Raw genomic sequence first — 15,826 nt, forward strand, 5'->3', positions numbered from 1 at the left:
TAGAGTAAAAACGAATTTCCCCTCAATCATTTTCTCAGAAGAATTTATCAGGTTTCTCTTTAACTTAAGTGACATATTACATCAAAACGCCCAGTCTGCGTTGTCGCTAGCTCATTTCGGATGTAGTGTTGTCGACGGCATGTGTGAACAACTATTAAAATTCCGGCAAGTAACCAAGCAATCTCCACGTGTGGTTGTTGCCTGCCAAAACTTGCAAAATTGAGCCACCTGTGCTGTAGGCGTATGGAAACAAAATTCGACACTGGCAAACACCAGTTGGCATGGTGGACTCACGCGGATAGGGTCATAGCCTATCTGGATCAGACTAAAGACTTACAAATTCGCTATGTTGGTACTTCTTATGCTTTGCACTCAGTACAAGTGGAAGAGCCAATTACAGGTCTAAATCGTGTCAATGTACACTGTGACGCGGCCAGGTGTCATGTCTGGTGTCTTTGGAATGTGATTCCAGCCAGGCAGCATTATAAATGTGTCGGCATAGGTGTCAGGCTTACACCATAGTGATATCTACGAAATAACCAATGAAATAATGCAAAACCTGGCGTTAAACCTCACATCTGTCAATACCTGTGAGCATTCATTTAAAATTTGATATATTCCAGAACTTTACGATTTAAATCAACAGAGATTTTCAGTTGTAAAAGCAATCGAACTGTAAACGCTGTTGGAAATACAAGTCACCGAAGAAACAAAAACTGTGATCAAACATCAAAACACCTGATGATGAGGATCTTCTTATTTTTTATTTTTATACTTCCGAGGATTAACTGCTTGTTTATTATAATCTGTCATGTCGAGTTAAAATTATAATCATTAATTATTTCCAGACACACTCAAATACGACACACAAATGAAGAAGATTTAACACTAATGATAAAAAAGACGCTGATAAACACACACAATACAATTATAATTGCTAGCCTCATTCTAAAGGAATTTCACATACACGTAGTATGTTTTCTAACAGTGTGCTCCTAGGTCTTTAGCGGAATGCTGTGTAAATTTATGATGAATACATAAAATTGTGGATGCATTATTTAGCTGGCATTCATTTGAATTTAGCTATCTGTATACTACCAAACTAAGAAACACACGACTTTATGACCACTACCAGTATGCAATACGTTTAATAAGCTTTGAGATCGGGAATATCCCCTTATTTGCTGATACAATTGCAAACTGAAACCTTACTGTACAGAACATCAGAAACTACGAATGTATTTATTTTAGTATTGTTTAATATATACTCCAGAATTTCATTCTCCCCAGCCTGGCTTTCAGATATACTATAGAAGCTAAGATGGGATCATGACCAACTCAAAAAGTTTTCGCTTATGTAATCCTGTCCACTTTTTTATACTGAGGAAAACCACTGGCCAACTTTCTTAAGTGATGTGCGGACATGCACAGCACATTCAAGACAAGATGTCTTTGGACTCCATAAATTCCTGGTCAACCTCTCATTGTCATGAAGGTCCCAAACTGAAAGTTAGGGAATATACATAGTTCTGGTCCAACAGCAGACTTGAACTCACACCTTGTTTGTCCTAAGGGCTGAAGGCAAAGGTAAGCAGCTCAATCACTCAACCAACAACTCGCATCCTTATACCTTAATCATACAATATGTTATTTCACAGCTAGGATATCAAAGAATGACAAGAAAATACTAAGAACAGCTATACGCAGAGAACATACTTTTAATTTGGCACTGGAAAAATTCATCAGTAAATAAAAATATACAAAAATTGACTGATAATTCCCCAAAGAGCAATAACATACAGGCATAAATTAATAGAATTTCTTTGTTCATATGAATAAAAGGTGTATGGTAGACATGTACTATTAGTTACAATTACTCACTGACAGGACACGAAAATATATGGCGTCAGTAAAACTCATACGAGAGTTACTGACACTGTAGATTTCTGAATATTTCTCTATCCTGTCAATTAGTTACTGTGTAACAAATTTATTCTGCGACTACACAGTGACCCTTGCAGTCCAACGTAAACTGGAGTATTTTGTCTGATGCACACAGTCAGATATATATTTATTAGGTTTCCAGCCCTGGTTTGAACAAAAATCTATCAATAGAAGTGACTGATTAGTCTTGAGAAAGCTCAATCCAATAATGCCAGAGTTTTTACACCAACAACAGCTAATTTGCTAGCATATAATAGGTCTAGGGTGCTGTGCACTGATTTATTAAGAAAGACAAGCTCTCATTTCCTGCACATTGTGTATAGTGCCTACATGTAAGTTGCGCAGACACAAGTGGTGTTCCTTAATCAGCCTAGTAATATGTACGCTCTGCATGCATTTTCAGTAAATTAGAGATATACATATTCTTGTTCAGGTTATCTGTTTTGTGGAGGGAAGCCATGAGTTCACCTGTACCTGGCTGGCCATCTCACTTCTGCAGCACGATGCGCTGTTGTGGTTATACACATCCTGTGATGAGAAGTCTCTACTTTGTACAAAGATCTCTGTTTCTCTCCTAATAATATCTTCATAACAATTTCATGGGCCTGTTGTTCAGAAATGTATTAACAGTTCAATCATGTTCCAATACAAAACTAATGGGATTTTATTTTCTAGCCATGTTAATACACTTTGGAATAACTGGGTGCCCAGTGCTACATTTTTATCACTGAACTTCATTTACATATACACAGGGTTTTTCTCACTTATTTGTTCACTTACCCCACAAAAAGACTCATGGGTTAAACAGCTCACCAATGTGTTCTCATATTTCAGACACACACATTCTTGAGTGAGAAAGAACCAGGACCCATTTAGACTTGGCTCAACACACACTGGTCCCAGGCCAACCTGACCAGGTTACATGTGCTGCTGATTCAAAGTCTACTGAGATACACATATGTTGCCTGATCAGCCCTATGCTTCTATTCCCCTCCATTACTTGGACTGTCATGATGTCTGACATCAAATTGTTATTAAAGCTTGGCCATGGACAAGCTGACTTTTATCCCTCAAAGAGGGGCTCATATTGTTCCGGAAGCCATTGTATCACTGACTCTCTTGGTTCATAATGTTCCGGAAGCTATCACTGTCCCTGGAGAACTGACTGATGCTCATTGCTGGGCCGTCTGAAAGAACAACAGAACACATAAAAGACACAATTAGTGTATGATAAATAAAGATAGTTTCTTACTCACAAACAATCTGTTGGTTTTAACGTTGCTTTCAGCATTATTTCAACCTTATATAGATAGGGCTTCTTGGTTTCATTTCATGTCATGAAATGTCACTACACTCAATAAGCTAAAACAAGATGAAGGCTTCACACATTATGTCACACACAGGAAAAGAGCAACAGCACATCATGTAGGGGGATCCCCACATGGCACTGCAGACAGGAAACTGACACACCATGCAGGAGGGTCCACACATGACACTGCAGACAGCAAACAGACACTGACACATCACGTAGGAAGGTCCACACATGGCACTGCAGACAGCAAACTGACACACCATGCAGAAGGGTCCACACATGACAATGCAGACAGCAAACAGACACTGACACATCACATAGGAAGGTCCACACATGACACTGCAGACAGCAAACTCACACTGACACACCATGCAGGAGGGTCCACACATGACAATGCAGACAGCAAACTCACACTGACACATCACGTAGGAAGGTCCACACATGACACTGCAGACAGCAAACAGACACATCATGTAAGAAGGTCCACACATGACACTGCAGACAGCAAACTGACACATCATGTAGAAAGGTCCACACATGACATTGCAGACATCAAACTGACACTGACACATCATGTAGGGTGATCCAAACATGACACTGCAGACATCAAACTGACATCATGTAGGAAGGTCCACACATGACATTGCAGACAGCAAACTGACACATCATGTAGGAAGGTCCACACATGACACTGCAGACAGCAAACTGACACTGACACACCATGCAGGAGGATCCAAACATGGCACTGCAGACAGCAAACTGACACTGACACATCATGTAGGAGGGTCCACACATGACACTGCAGACAGCAAACTGACACTGACACACCATGCAGGAGGATCCAAACATGGCACTGCAGACAGCAAACTGACACTGACACATCATGTAGGAGGGTCCACACATGACACTGCAGACAGCAAACTCACACTGACACACCATGCAGGAGGGTCCACACATGACACTGCAGACAGCAAACAGACACTGACACATCACGTAGGAAGGTCCACACATGGCACTGCAGACAGCAAACTGACACTGGCACATCATGTGGGAAGGATCCACACATGGCACTGCAGACAGCAAACTGACACTGACACACCATGCAGGAGGGTCCACACATGACACTGCAGACAGCAAACTGACACACCATGCAGGAGGGTCCACACATGACACTGCAGACAGCAAACAGACACTGACACATCACGTAGGAAGGTTCACACATGGCACTGCAGACAGCAAACTGACACTCACACATCATGTGGGAAGGATCCACACATGGCACTGCAGACAGCAAACAGACACTGACACACCATGCAGGAGGGTCCACACATGACACTGCAGACAGCAAACTGACACTGACACATCATGTAGGGGGATCCACACATTGTACTGCAGACAGCAAACTGACACTGACACACCATGCAAGAGGGTCCACACATGACACTGCAGACAGCAAACAGACACGGACACATCACGTAGGAATGTCCACACATGACACTGCAGACAGCAAACTGACACTGACACATCATGCAGGGGGATCCAAACATGGCACTGCAGACAGCAAACTGACACTGACACATCATGTAGGGGGATCCACACATTGTACTGCAGACAGCAAACTGACACTGACACACCATGCAGGAGGGTCCACACATGACACTGCAGACAGCAAACTGACACTGACACACCATGCAGGAGGGTCCACACATGACACTGCAGACAGTAAACTGACACTGACACACCATATGGGAAGGATCCAAACATGGCACTGCAGACAGCAAACTGACACATCATGCAGGAAGGTCCACACATGACACTGCAGACAGCAAACTGACACATCATGTAGGAAGGTCCACACATGACACTGCAGACAGTAAACTGACACTGACACATCATGTAGGGGGATCCACACATTGTACTGCAGACAGCAAACAGACACTGACACATCACGTAGGAAGGTCCACACATGACAATGCAGACAGCAAACTGACACTGACACACCATGTGGGAAGGATCCAAACATGGCACTGCAGACAGCAAACTGACACATCATGTAGGAAGGTCCACACATGACACTGCAGACAGCAAACTGACACATCATGTAGGAAGGTCCACACATGACACTGCAGACAGCAAACTGACACATCATGTAGGAAGGTCCACACATGACGCTGCAGACAGCAAACTGACACATCATGTAGGAGGGTCCACACATGACACTGCAGACAGTAAACTGACACTGACACATCATGTAGGAAGGTCCACACATGACACTGCAGACAGTAAACTGACACTGACACATCATGTAGGGGCATCCACACATTGTACTGCAGACAGTAAACAGACACTGACACATCACATAGGAAGGTCCACACATGACAATGCAGACAGCAAACTCACACTGACACACCATGTGGGAAGGATCCAAACATGGCACTGCAGACAGCAAACTGACACATCATGCAGGAAGGTCCACACATGACACTGCAGACAGCAAACTGACACATCATGTAGGAAGGTCCACACATGACACTGCAGACAGCAAACTGACACATCATGTAGGAGGGTCCACACATGGCACTGCAGACAGCAAACTGACACTGACACATCATGTAGGAGGGTCCACACATGACACTGTAGACAGCAAACTGACACATCATGTAGGAGGGTTCACACATGACACTGTAGACAGTAAACTGACACATCATGTAGGGGGATCCATACATGGTACTGCAGACAGCAAACTGACACTGACACACCATGCAGGAGGGTCCACACATGACACTGCAGACAGCAAACTGACACTGACACACCATGCAGGAGGGTCCACACATGACACTGCAGACAGTAAACTGACACTGACACACCATATGGGAAGGATCCAAACATGGCACTGCAGACAGCAAACTGACACATCATGCAGGAAGGTCCACACATGACACTGCAGACAGCAAACTGACACATCATGTAGGAAGGTCCACACATGACACTGCAGACAGTAAACTGACACTGACACATCATGTAGGGGGATCCATACATGGTACTGCAGACAGCAAACTGACACTGACACACCATGCAGGAGGGTCCACACATGACACTGCAGACAGCAAACTGACACTGACACATCATGTAGGGGGATCCAAACATGGCACTGCAGACAGCAAACTGACACTGACACATCATATGGGAAGGTATACACATGACACTGCAGACAGCAAACAGACACTGACACATCATGTAGGAGGGTCCACACATGACACTACAGATAGCAAACTGACACTGACACATCATGTAGGGGGATCCACACATGGCACTGCAGACAGCAAACTGACAATGACACATCATGTAGGAAAGGTCAATCATGAAATGGAAACCTGGCAGAGGCAAGGGGAAACCCACAACCATCTGCTGGTTGCTGACAGGCCAAATAAAGACATCTGTTTTTTTTTTAAGTTTTTATTTTTCCACAAGTAATAATATTTGTTGTAAACAATGGAAATGGGCCTAAAGAGCTCCCCTAACTGTCTCTATACATATATACATATCATATATCTAATTGTCTGCACATGTATCTACACATTTAACTATACTGGACTTATAACTTAAAATAAATATTGACTCTGTCAAACAATATTTCGGCTGACACAAATTAACTTCAAATCAGGGAAACAGAGACATAAGTGGAGTGTGACCGGAGTATGCTTTGTTGCACATTTCACTGATGATTTCTGATGATAATGTGACATTTGACACTGTCCATGGCTATCTCTACACTTTCGGAATAGCACAGGAAATCACTTATCAGCAGCCGTCTGATGAGCAATGAGCCAAATCTTTTGTCAAAAATTAAAAATAACTAAATGGTAATAGCTCAGCATTATCACTAATGGCCACCTGTGAGAATTTCCTGTGAAAACTTCATAGACTAAACTTCATTAGTTTCCCTAATCACTCTGATCAGCCTCATCAGGCTTCCCTAATGGGCGTAAAGTACTCATTAGCACTACCGTATCATATTCTCTCTACACAAGGAGCAGACAAAGTTAACAGTTACATGTACTTGTGATGTGAAAACCATTACTGTCATGATCCAGCTTTTGTAAGCCATAAAATAGCAGTTTGTTTGAAAAGATTATGGATTATCCCACAGTATTCACAATGGGTTTGAAATTACAAATAAACAACAATTTGGGGAAAAGAAGTCTGGAAAATGGCAAAATGTAGAAAAGGACAAAAACAGCAAGACTTTTGTTGAAAATGGACAAAATGAAAATTAATCTTAGATCCACATTTCTATTCAATACAATGAACCATCTAAAAAAAAAACTGTTTCCCGCCACTTGGCAGGTGACCACTAACCTAGCCAACAAGCAAACCATAAAACAAGTCACCTTGTTAAGGTAGCTCACAACAGCTTAACTCTATAGTTTCAGCACTGATTTTTGACATATTTGTAATTTTCCTGCTTCCACCTGTGATATATGTGCTTTGTTCACTGTGACATTGCATTGCTGACATTGGGTGCAATGTGTAGTTTCATTAAAATGACTTAATATGTCTAACTTTGCACTTCTTCATCATGCCCATGCATGTACAAATGCATTTCACACTGATCATAGACAAAAAAAGTTGTTTGGTGATCCCCAATTTTAACTGTATATTACTTCCGTCCTACACATACAATTTTTTAAATAAATTTCCACATTCTAACAAAAGTCTGAGTGTAAGATGTAAAGCGAAATTCTATACATACATCTGTGTGATAGGTGGCATACTTCTGTATAACATATACACGTAGGAGCAAAAGGACAAACATGTGGGCATTTTAAATGTTCCTTTGACAAAGAAGTCTTTCAGTAACCCCCAGATTTTTTTTATTCCATTATTAGTTTTTGTTCTTACAACAAATGCTATCACTTCACAATTTAAAAAAACTCTGAGTGTTACATGTTGTTTTTAATGAAAATCACACATGTTTTTTTATGATTTATACAGTATGTCAGATTAAAGACAATTGTAACACTGGGACACACATCTATAGTGCACATGTACGTTATATTAAAACTGCCTGTATTTTAAACCAAACACTGCATGTAAACACAAAGCAGCACTACTGTACCATGTGTAATATATTCCCCATGCCACTATTACCGATAAAGACAAACACGTCTGAGTGTGAATTGATATTCAGTTGACATTACCGCCATTCAGTAAACTGCTTCCATGAAAACAGCTGCTTGGTATCAGATGTAGATAATTGCAAAGTAACAGCACAAATCCATTGGCGTGTCTCATATGAACACCTACAAAGGCTTCGAAGTGGAAAAAATGTTTGTGTTGAATTTCCGTACCAAATTGGAATATCCATAAAAACCAAGCTGTTCATTTCAGAAGCCAGAGATGCTAATTTCGTGAGTAGCAAAGACAAAGAGGCCTTACTGAAGTGTTTATAAAGGTACTGATGTGTAGTAAGGTGTTGTCATGGCCACATAGTCTTAAACAACAGCTTGTGACAAATGCATGCAATCACGGTAATCTTATTACTAGTTTGTATTTTTTGTGAAAACCGAACTAATGGTGACACCAAAGATTTCCTCTATCAAAAACACTTAAAATTTCAAAAATTCTACTTCAAAACACAGTTTTCCTAGTGAAAGATCATGCATATATGCATTGCTGTTTCACCACATGAACAGACATTTGAACAAAGGAATTCCTCCACAATCAGATTTTTCCAGGTGTCTAAAGGGAGACTGTGGCAGACAAAAGGTTCAAATCATAGTAAAAACACATCGTTTCCCCCTTTGACGCTGCAGCGATTTTGAATTACCTAGGTGCTGGAGTACACCTGCACCGAAAAGTGAGGCATATTCCAGGACAGAACAAACAAGCACATAGCTTCGGACCACATTGTTAAAAGCAGGAGGGACATTTAAGAATTCCCTATTAATTTTCACCTTAGCTTATATTTCTAGCTTGTATATTACTCATTAATACTGTTTATATATACATGTAATTTTATACTAACTTCTAGCTGATTAAGAACATTACGCACAACTTACAGAACAATATTTAACTATTTTATGCCAAAATCCAAGGGCCAGTGTACAAGTCATTGTTTTATGTTCAATTCTAAAAGCCAAAGTTTACACTCAAGTTCTCAAGCCTTTGTATTATGCTGAGGTCCACAAGTGATTGTTTATGCCCAGTTCCGAAGACCAAAATATTATGATCACATACACAAGCCTTTGTTTTTGCTCAAGTCTACAAGTCATTGTTTTATGCACAATATGCAAAAAAGCCTACAAGCATACTGTTTTATGTCCAATTCCAAAAAATAAAATTTTATGTTCACGTCCACAACCACCTTTTCTGTGTGCTGAAGTCTACTACATGTAATCACTGTTTTTTAAACTTCACTGTCTGTCATCAACAAAGTTCAACGTTCGTTCTTGCTAGCTCCCTGTGGATGTTCTTCCGGTGCTTGAGAAGACGCAGTGATTTCCCTTAGGTCCCATTCAGTTTGATATCCCATAATCACATATACACCTCCACACGTACTCTGTGGAAAGTTCTGCCTAACTGTTGTGACAATCAGCAGCCTAAAATAATGGGTAATACTGCGGTAAATGCAGGGAGACTTCTTACTCAAGGGCAGAATCTAGGTACTATTATCATTATCCAAAGTTTAAAATTGAAAATCACTAGGGAGAGATTTGTCCACATTATCTGGTCATTTCACAGTTTGAATCTCAGAAGACTCTAGCAGTGGGTGAGTGCGCATGGTCTGTTATGGGGATATCTGAGAGCGCATTAACTGCTTGTTTTATTGAGCTGTCAACTAGACACAGTTACAGCAATGGTATAATGGTGTCATAAAGGCAGGTCATGATAAAACTGATTGAGTTAACACAGGGACAGAGGGACTACAGAGTCGTTGAGCACATATTATCTGTGCATTAAAGTCAGGTTAATCTGTGAGGAGAGAACTCCCAGGGGTTATAACCTGGCCATCTTGCTTCCAGTTCTGATATGTGATCAGACACAAAGCACAACACCACAGCACAACATCAACCAGTGTATGGGCAGAGGCTGATGTGTTGTGCTCAGCATATTTCCATATTTCCATACACACAAACTAATTGCTATCACTGACTGTTACCCTGAATCCTCAACAAATCCGGCTGAAAACAAAAAGCTGAGGTGCAATGTGAAAATGTAATTTATCAGACTTTGAAGACTAAAATGTATTGATGGAGACACTGTCACAGGTAGTATAAACTAATCTCTCCAGATCAGATAAACATTCATATAATATTCCCACTGTAACACTGTTTTTGTGGTCAAATTTGTAGAGGTAACTGTTAAGGCATTCAGAGACTACCACCAGCTCGTCTGATTAAGCAGTTCATAAAACTATACAATGTTCAAGCCCAATGTGATGCGTTCAAATATTGATCTCTCTAAACCAAAATAAAGTACAATGATTGACACTGTCATACACAGATATTAAGGTCTAATTATATAGAGCTCCAATCTTGCCACTATGGATGGCAACTGCAACCCTGTGGATGGCTGAGAAAATGTTGAGCTATGAAGTAAAAACTCCCTTGGTCTTTGATTTATTTATTTATTTATTTGATTGGTGTTTTACGCCGTACTCAAGAATATTTCACTAATACGACGGTGGCCAGCATTATGGTGGGAGGAAACCTGGCAGAGCCCGGGAGAAACCCACGACCATCCGCAGGTTGCTGGACGACCTTCCCACTTACGGCCGGAGAGGAAGCCAGCATGAGCTGGACTTGAACTCACAGCGACCACATTGGTGAGTGGCTTCTGGGTCATTACGCTGTACTAGCGCGCTAACTGACTGAGCCACAGAGGCCCCTTTTGGTCTCTGATATGCAAATTACTAAGGACGATTGGCTGTCTGTGATCTACAGTAGGTAGCTACATGTACTCCGACACTATGATTGGCCAAAACTTTAACCAAAGTGAACACTGACAGCATCTTATCCTCCTCTTACAATACCTCTCCTTACTTCATACAGGTGAGATAAAAATGGTAGCAAATTGGATTCACCCATACATACCGCTCTTGTAGAAAATTGAAAGTACATTCTCTAAATATCTTACATTTTTTAAGAATTGTAAGGATATCTTTTAATCAGGATTTTCAAAAGTAATACCTGAAAGAAAAACTGAAATGTCTGCATAAATGACTTCAATTTTTTATGATATAAAGTTGTAATGTCCACATATCAACATCCTGCTGGTGATTCACATCACTGGATTGACGTAGTAATGTGAAATGTTGGGTGACATATTGTGTATTAGCCCAGGACAGAATATCATGAAGCATTTCCCTGAGAGGCTTTAAACAGCCGACTCAGCATTACAGGTCCCTTCTGTCTACCCAGACAATGGGGGACAGGGACTGGCAAAGAGGGCTTTATACATGACGGTGATGATCCTGCGGATACAAAATGTGCTCCTCTTCAGATCATAATGGGCTCATTACCCAGTATCTGTTTACAAAATGACCTGACTTCCCATCAGCTAATGGCTGATCAACATAATCAGGCTGGCATTATCAAGACACGTGATCAAAGAAGCAAGCCATGAGTTACTGGTCACGCTGATAAGTGGGGAGCAAGTTCACCTCTCCAGCAGTGGCCATTTAACAGTGTGAGGGAAAGAGATAGGGTAATCGGAGCAGCAAATCTTTATTTGATTTATTTCATAGGGGTTTTTTTTAAACCGTACTCAAGAATATTTAACTTATACAACAGCGACCAGCATTATGAAGAAAACTGGGGGGGGGGGGGGGGGGGAGGGGGGCGAAACACACGACCATCTACAGGTTGTTGCCAGATCTTCCCACATACAGCTGAAGAGGAAGCCAGCATGAGATGGACTTGAACTCACAGCGACTGCATTGGTGAGGCTCCTGGATCATTATGCTGCACTAACGCACTAACCAACTGAGCCATGGAGGCCCCATCAGCAAATCACGACCACATGATACAGGTACAATCATGCAATCTGGCAAATACAAAATGCCTTACAATATGAAAGCTGAAGTCAAAATTTAAAACTTTGATGCAAAGCCTAGTTTTTGATACTGGAAGTTGAAATTTTAGTATATTTGTCTTATAATCACATAGATGAGGCAAAGAAAATTTTAATTTACCGGGCCCAAAAGTAAGCTTTAAAATCATATTTCAACTTTTGTCGTGAGTCAGTCATGGTTTTGTGGAATCAGGCCCTGGTATGGCAGGACAAAATCTCATCCCAGAGCTACATGTAAGACAACACCAAATCCTTATTCCACCTCAGACTATTATCTAAGGACATCATCCCATGTTCCAAGGAAACCTCAAAACACTTTTCTAAAATTAATAGAACTCTCACAATCAGGAACAATGGGCAAGTTAGTCCTGGACGAAATTTATGGTCATTTAGGGTAGTTATGAGGTAAAAAGGTTGCACTGACAGTTATATGACATTTGCAGCAGGCACATGTACACACAACATGAACATATTTTAATGCCTTCCATATAGTACTTTCTCCTTTTAACCAATACCTTGACCAGTCTGCAATATTGTAACGTAGGCATAAATCTTTATCTACTTTTGTTTCTGCCCAGCATGTGCACACTAACGTACACTCAAAATAGTTTATTCAGAAATAACTCTGATATCAAACATTGAATGACAAATATCAGTACATAGGGAAAATATAAAATGTACTTCACCTTAATGGCTGGTTTAGGAATGTTAAGGATATCACACAGCCTGTTCCTGATTGGTCGAAGGACTTCATAAGACTCATCCCTGTCAAAAAAAAAAAAAATTATTCATTTAAAATTTTTGGGCTAGGAATTTTTATTCTGAATATGAATACCCAGTGAAAGAAATAATCATAGAGCACAAATGACTGGTTTACATGTAATTCAGTATGGGCAAAAAAGATTAAAAAGTCACATAAAAAAATGGGTAAAGAGAACAAATCTGGCTCCATGAAAAGAGGGGTATCAAATTATCAACCCAGTGATTGTGGTCAATTCCACAGCATGGTAGGGTGAACATCTCCTGACTTAATGACAATGTCATGGGGCATAATGATAAATGCACATCTCTGTCTTTGTTTAAATACAAATCTGAAAGAAGAATGATGAATGTATTCATGCCTGATTGCATACATTATGTCTTATTTCCTATGACATCAAAGATGCATTGAAATGCAATCAGACAAAAGGAAAAGTGATTCCAAGAAAAGATCTATCCTCAGTCCCCCACACAGCAAATATATGTGAATACACGTCAGCTTGGCCTTTAATAGGTAATTAAAAATAGGATTATTAAACAGTGATCTCTGGCATCATGTAGAGTTTGATAACAGTGATAATCGGTCTCATTCCAAAAATACCCACATTCCTAACTTAATACATGTAATTAGCAAAGCTAGATGAGAGATAGTGGGTAAATCTTCTCATAAAACTGTTCTGATCTTTAATAAAGAACAGTTAAAACCTTTCAGATTACATTTTTTTAAGTATTCACCCATGAGAGATTCTCCATATCTATGCATGACTGCCTTAAATTGTGAAAGATATAAAGCTTTGACAATGAACATAATGGAAATCTCCCTGGCTAACTTCCACAGTTATTTCTTCTTGATTAACTTTCAAAAGGCGTGAAAGGCTTCAAGGATCTTAAGAAAATAAAGGTAAACCGAGCACTCAAAAGCGGCCACATAGTTCGGTGGCCATGTTTAGCAACATCATCACATCCTATTGGCTATAAATATGGCCAAGTCAAACGTAAACTTCTGTTTTCAATCCAAATAACTCATTTACAATTTACATCACAAGGCTTGTCACATAATGTTTTCCAACAGTTTCCTGTACTCCAAATCCTGACCACGTACATGGTAAGTAAAAAATTCTGGCGTCGCCATACTCTGTTTAGCACCTATCAAATAAATACATGTACATAATTAACAGACCAGTTGCTATTTTACATCGAACTCAACTCAAGCTTACCAGTTAGTTTCACTAAGAATGGTCAATACTTCTTCATTATGTTCCTCAGGTACAACTTCATCATAAGTGATGAAGGCCTCATACAGTTTACTCGCTGTTGTTTTTCTCACCTGTGTGAATATTTTAAGTAATATTAAAAAAAGAGTCAGCATTTTTCAAGAGAAACTATTTCCTACAATCATGACGTCATAGCAGAATGTAATACAACAGTTTACAGTATCACTTATCATTTATTTATTTATTTCACTGGTATTTTACTCGGCACTCAAGAATATTTTTCTTATACACCAGCAGCCAGCATTATGGTGGGAGGAAACCGGGCAGAGCCTGCGGGAAACCCACAACCATCAGCAAGTTGCTGCCAGACCTTCCCATGTACAGCTGGAGAGGAAGCCAGTATGAGCTGGACTGCACAGTGACTGCAATGGTGAGAGGCTCCTGGGTCATTACGTTGCATTAGCGTGCTAACCAACTGAGCCACGGAGGCCCCTCACTTATCATGACATCATGAGAGATGCAATACAACAGCTTATCACATGTAATGGCATCGTCATAGGATACTAGTACACGAGTCTTGCAGCAACCTGCAGATGGTCACGCGTTTTCCCTCCGAGCTCTCTCAGGTATCCTCCCATCATAATGTTTGTCACCGTGGTATAATTGAAGTATTCTTGAGTACGGCGTAACACACCATTCAAACAAATAAATGAATAGAATACAATGCGTCAGTTTATAGTATCACATATCATGGCACCAGGGTAGGCTATAATGCAACAGACTACAGTATCACATAACACAAGCATTAAAACAGAGTACTACCACTGGGTATTACCACATTAAAAGGTCCCGTGAAAATCTATAGCATATGTACATGTATTACATACCTTAATTCATCAATCTTTTCTTACATGAAAAAGTAAATTTCGGTGCAATTTATGCTAATTTTTAATTTGAATTTGGATGTAAAACTGCACTATTTGGATTAACCAGTTTTAGGGCTTCACCAAAAATGTATTTTTATCAGTCCAGACAGAATAATGCCTTCAGAATATGCTTGAATAAACACCTTGCAAACACGCGAAATGGTTGAAGAATTACATCATGGCATGAGCATTACAGAATTCTTAGAGTTCACAGTATTCAAATAATTAGAGCATGCTCAAATAATGTTAAAGATGCTCTGTAGGGCATAAGAGTATTTTCTTCTCCCCAAATTCATCTTATAAACTATCATGTAATGTACATGTAAGAAGAGTATGTGCCTAGGTGTACATTAGCAGGGAAACTTGCCCTAGGGAATCTGTGGCACAAGAAAACCATCAGCTGAAACAAAGCTTTCTTCCTGATGTCTTCATTCAAAGGTAGCAGCCCACAAAATCTGAAAATAAATGTAAATTACTCCTAGGGTGGGAAAAAAGTCCCCAAAAAATGTTAAATGTGATTAAATCACATAGATGCTCATTAGAAAATGTCATCAATTAAAACCTTTCTTATCCATTTCTAAACAAATGTATTTCGC

General features: G+C 40.1%; 1 protein-coding gene across 1 annotated transcript in view; it reads right to left on the reverse strand.

Moving 5' to 3' along the window:
- Positions 1 to 3,051: 3,051 nt before the first annotated feature.
- LOC135481759 (tubulin-specific chaperone D-like) overlaps positions 3,052 to 15,826 on the reverse strand; it is a 46,658-nt gene continuing 33,883 nt past the window's right edge. The window contains exons 35-41 of the mRNA XM_064761442.1: positions 15,598 to 15,685; positions 14,308 to 14,417; positions 13,018 to 13,096; positions 5,667 to 5,904; positions 3,873 to 4,428; positions 3,615 to 3,703; positions 3,052 to 3,131 (exon numbers count right to left, since the gene is read on the reverse strand). Coding sequence (XP_064617512.1) covers positions 3,052 to 3,131; positions 3,615 to 3,703; positions 3,873 to 4,428; positions 5,667 to 5,904; positions 13,018 to 13,096; positions 14,308 to 14,417; positions 15,598 to 15,685 — 1,240 coding nt within the window. The remainder of the gene's footprint in view (positions 3,132 to 3,614; positions 3,704 to 3,872; positions 4,429 to 5,666; positions 5,905 to 13,017; positions 13,097 to 14,307; positions 14,418 to 15,597; positions 15,686 to 15,826) is intronic.

This window comes from Liolophura sinensis, chromosome 1 (assembly GCF_032854445.1).
Source record: "Liolophura sinensis isolate JHLJ2023 chromosome 1, CUHK_Ljap_v2, whole genome shotgun sequence".
NCBI lineage: Eukaryota > Metazoa > Mollusca > Polyplacophora > Chitonida > Chitonidae > Liolophura > Liolophura sinensis.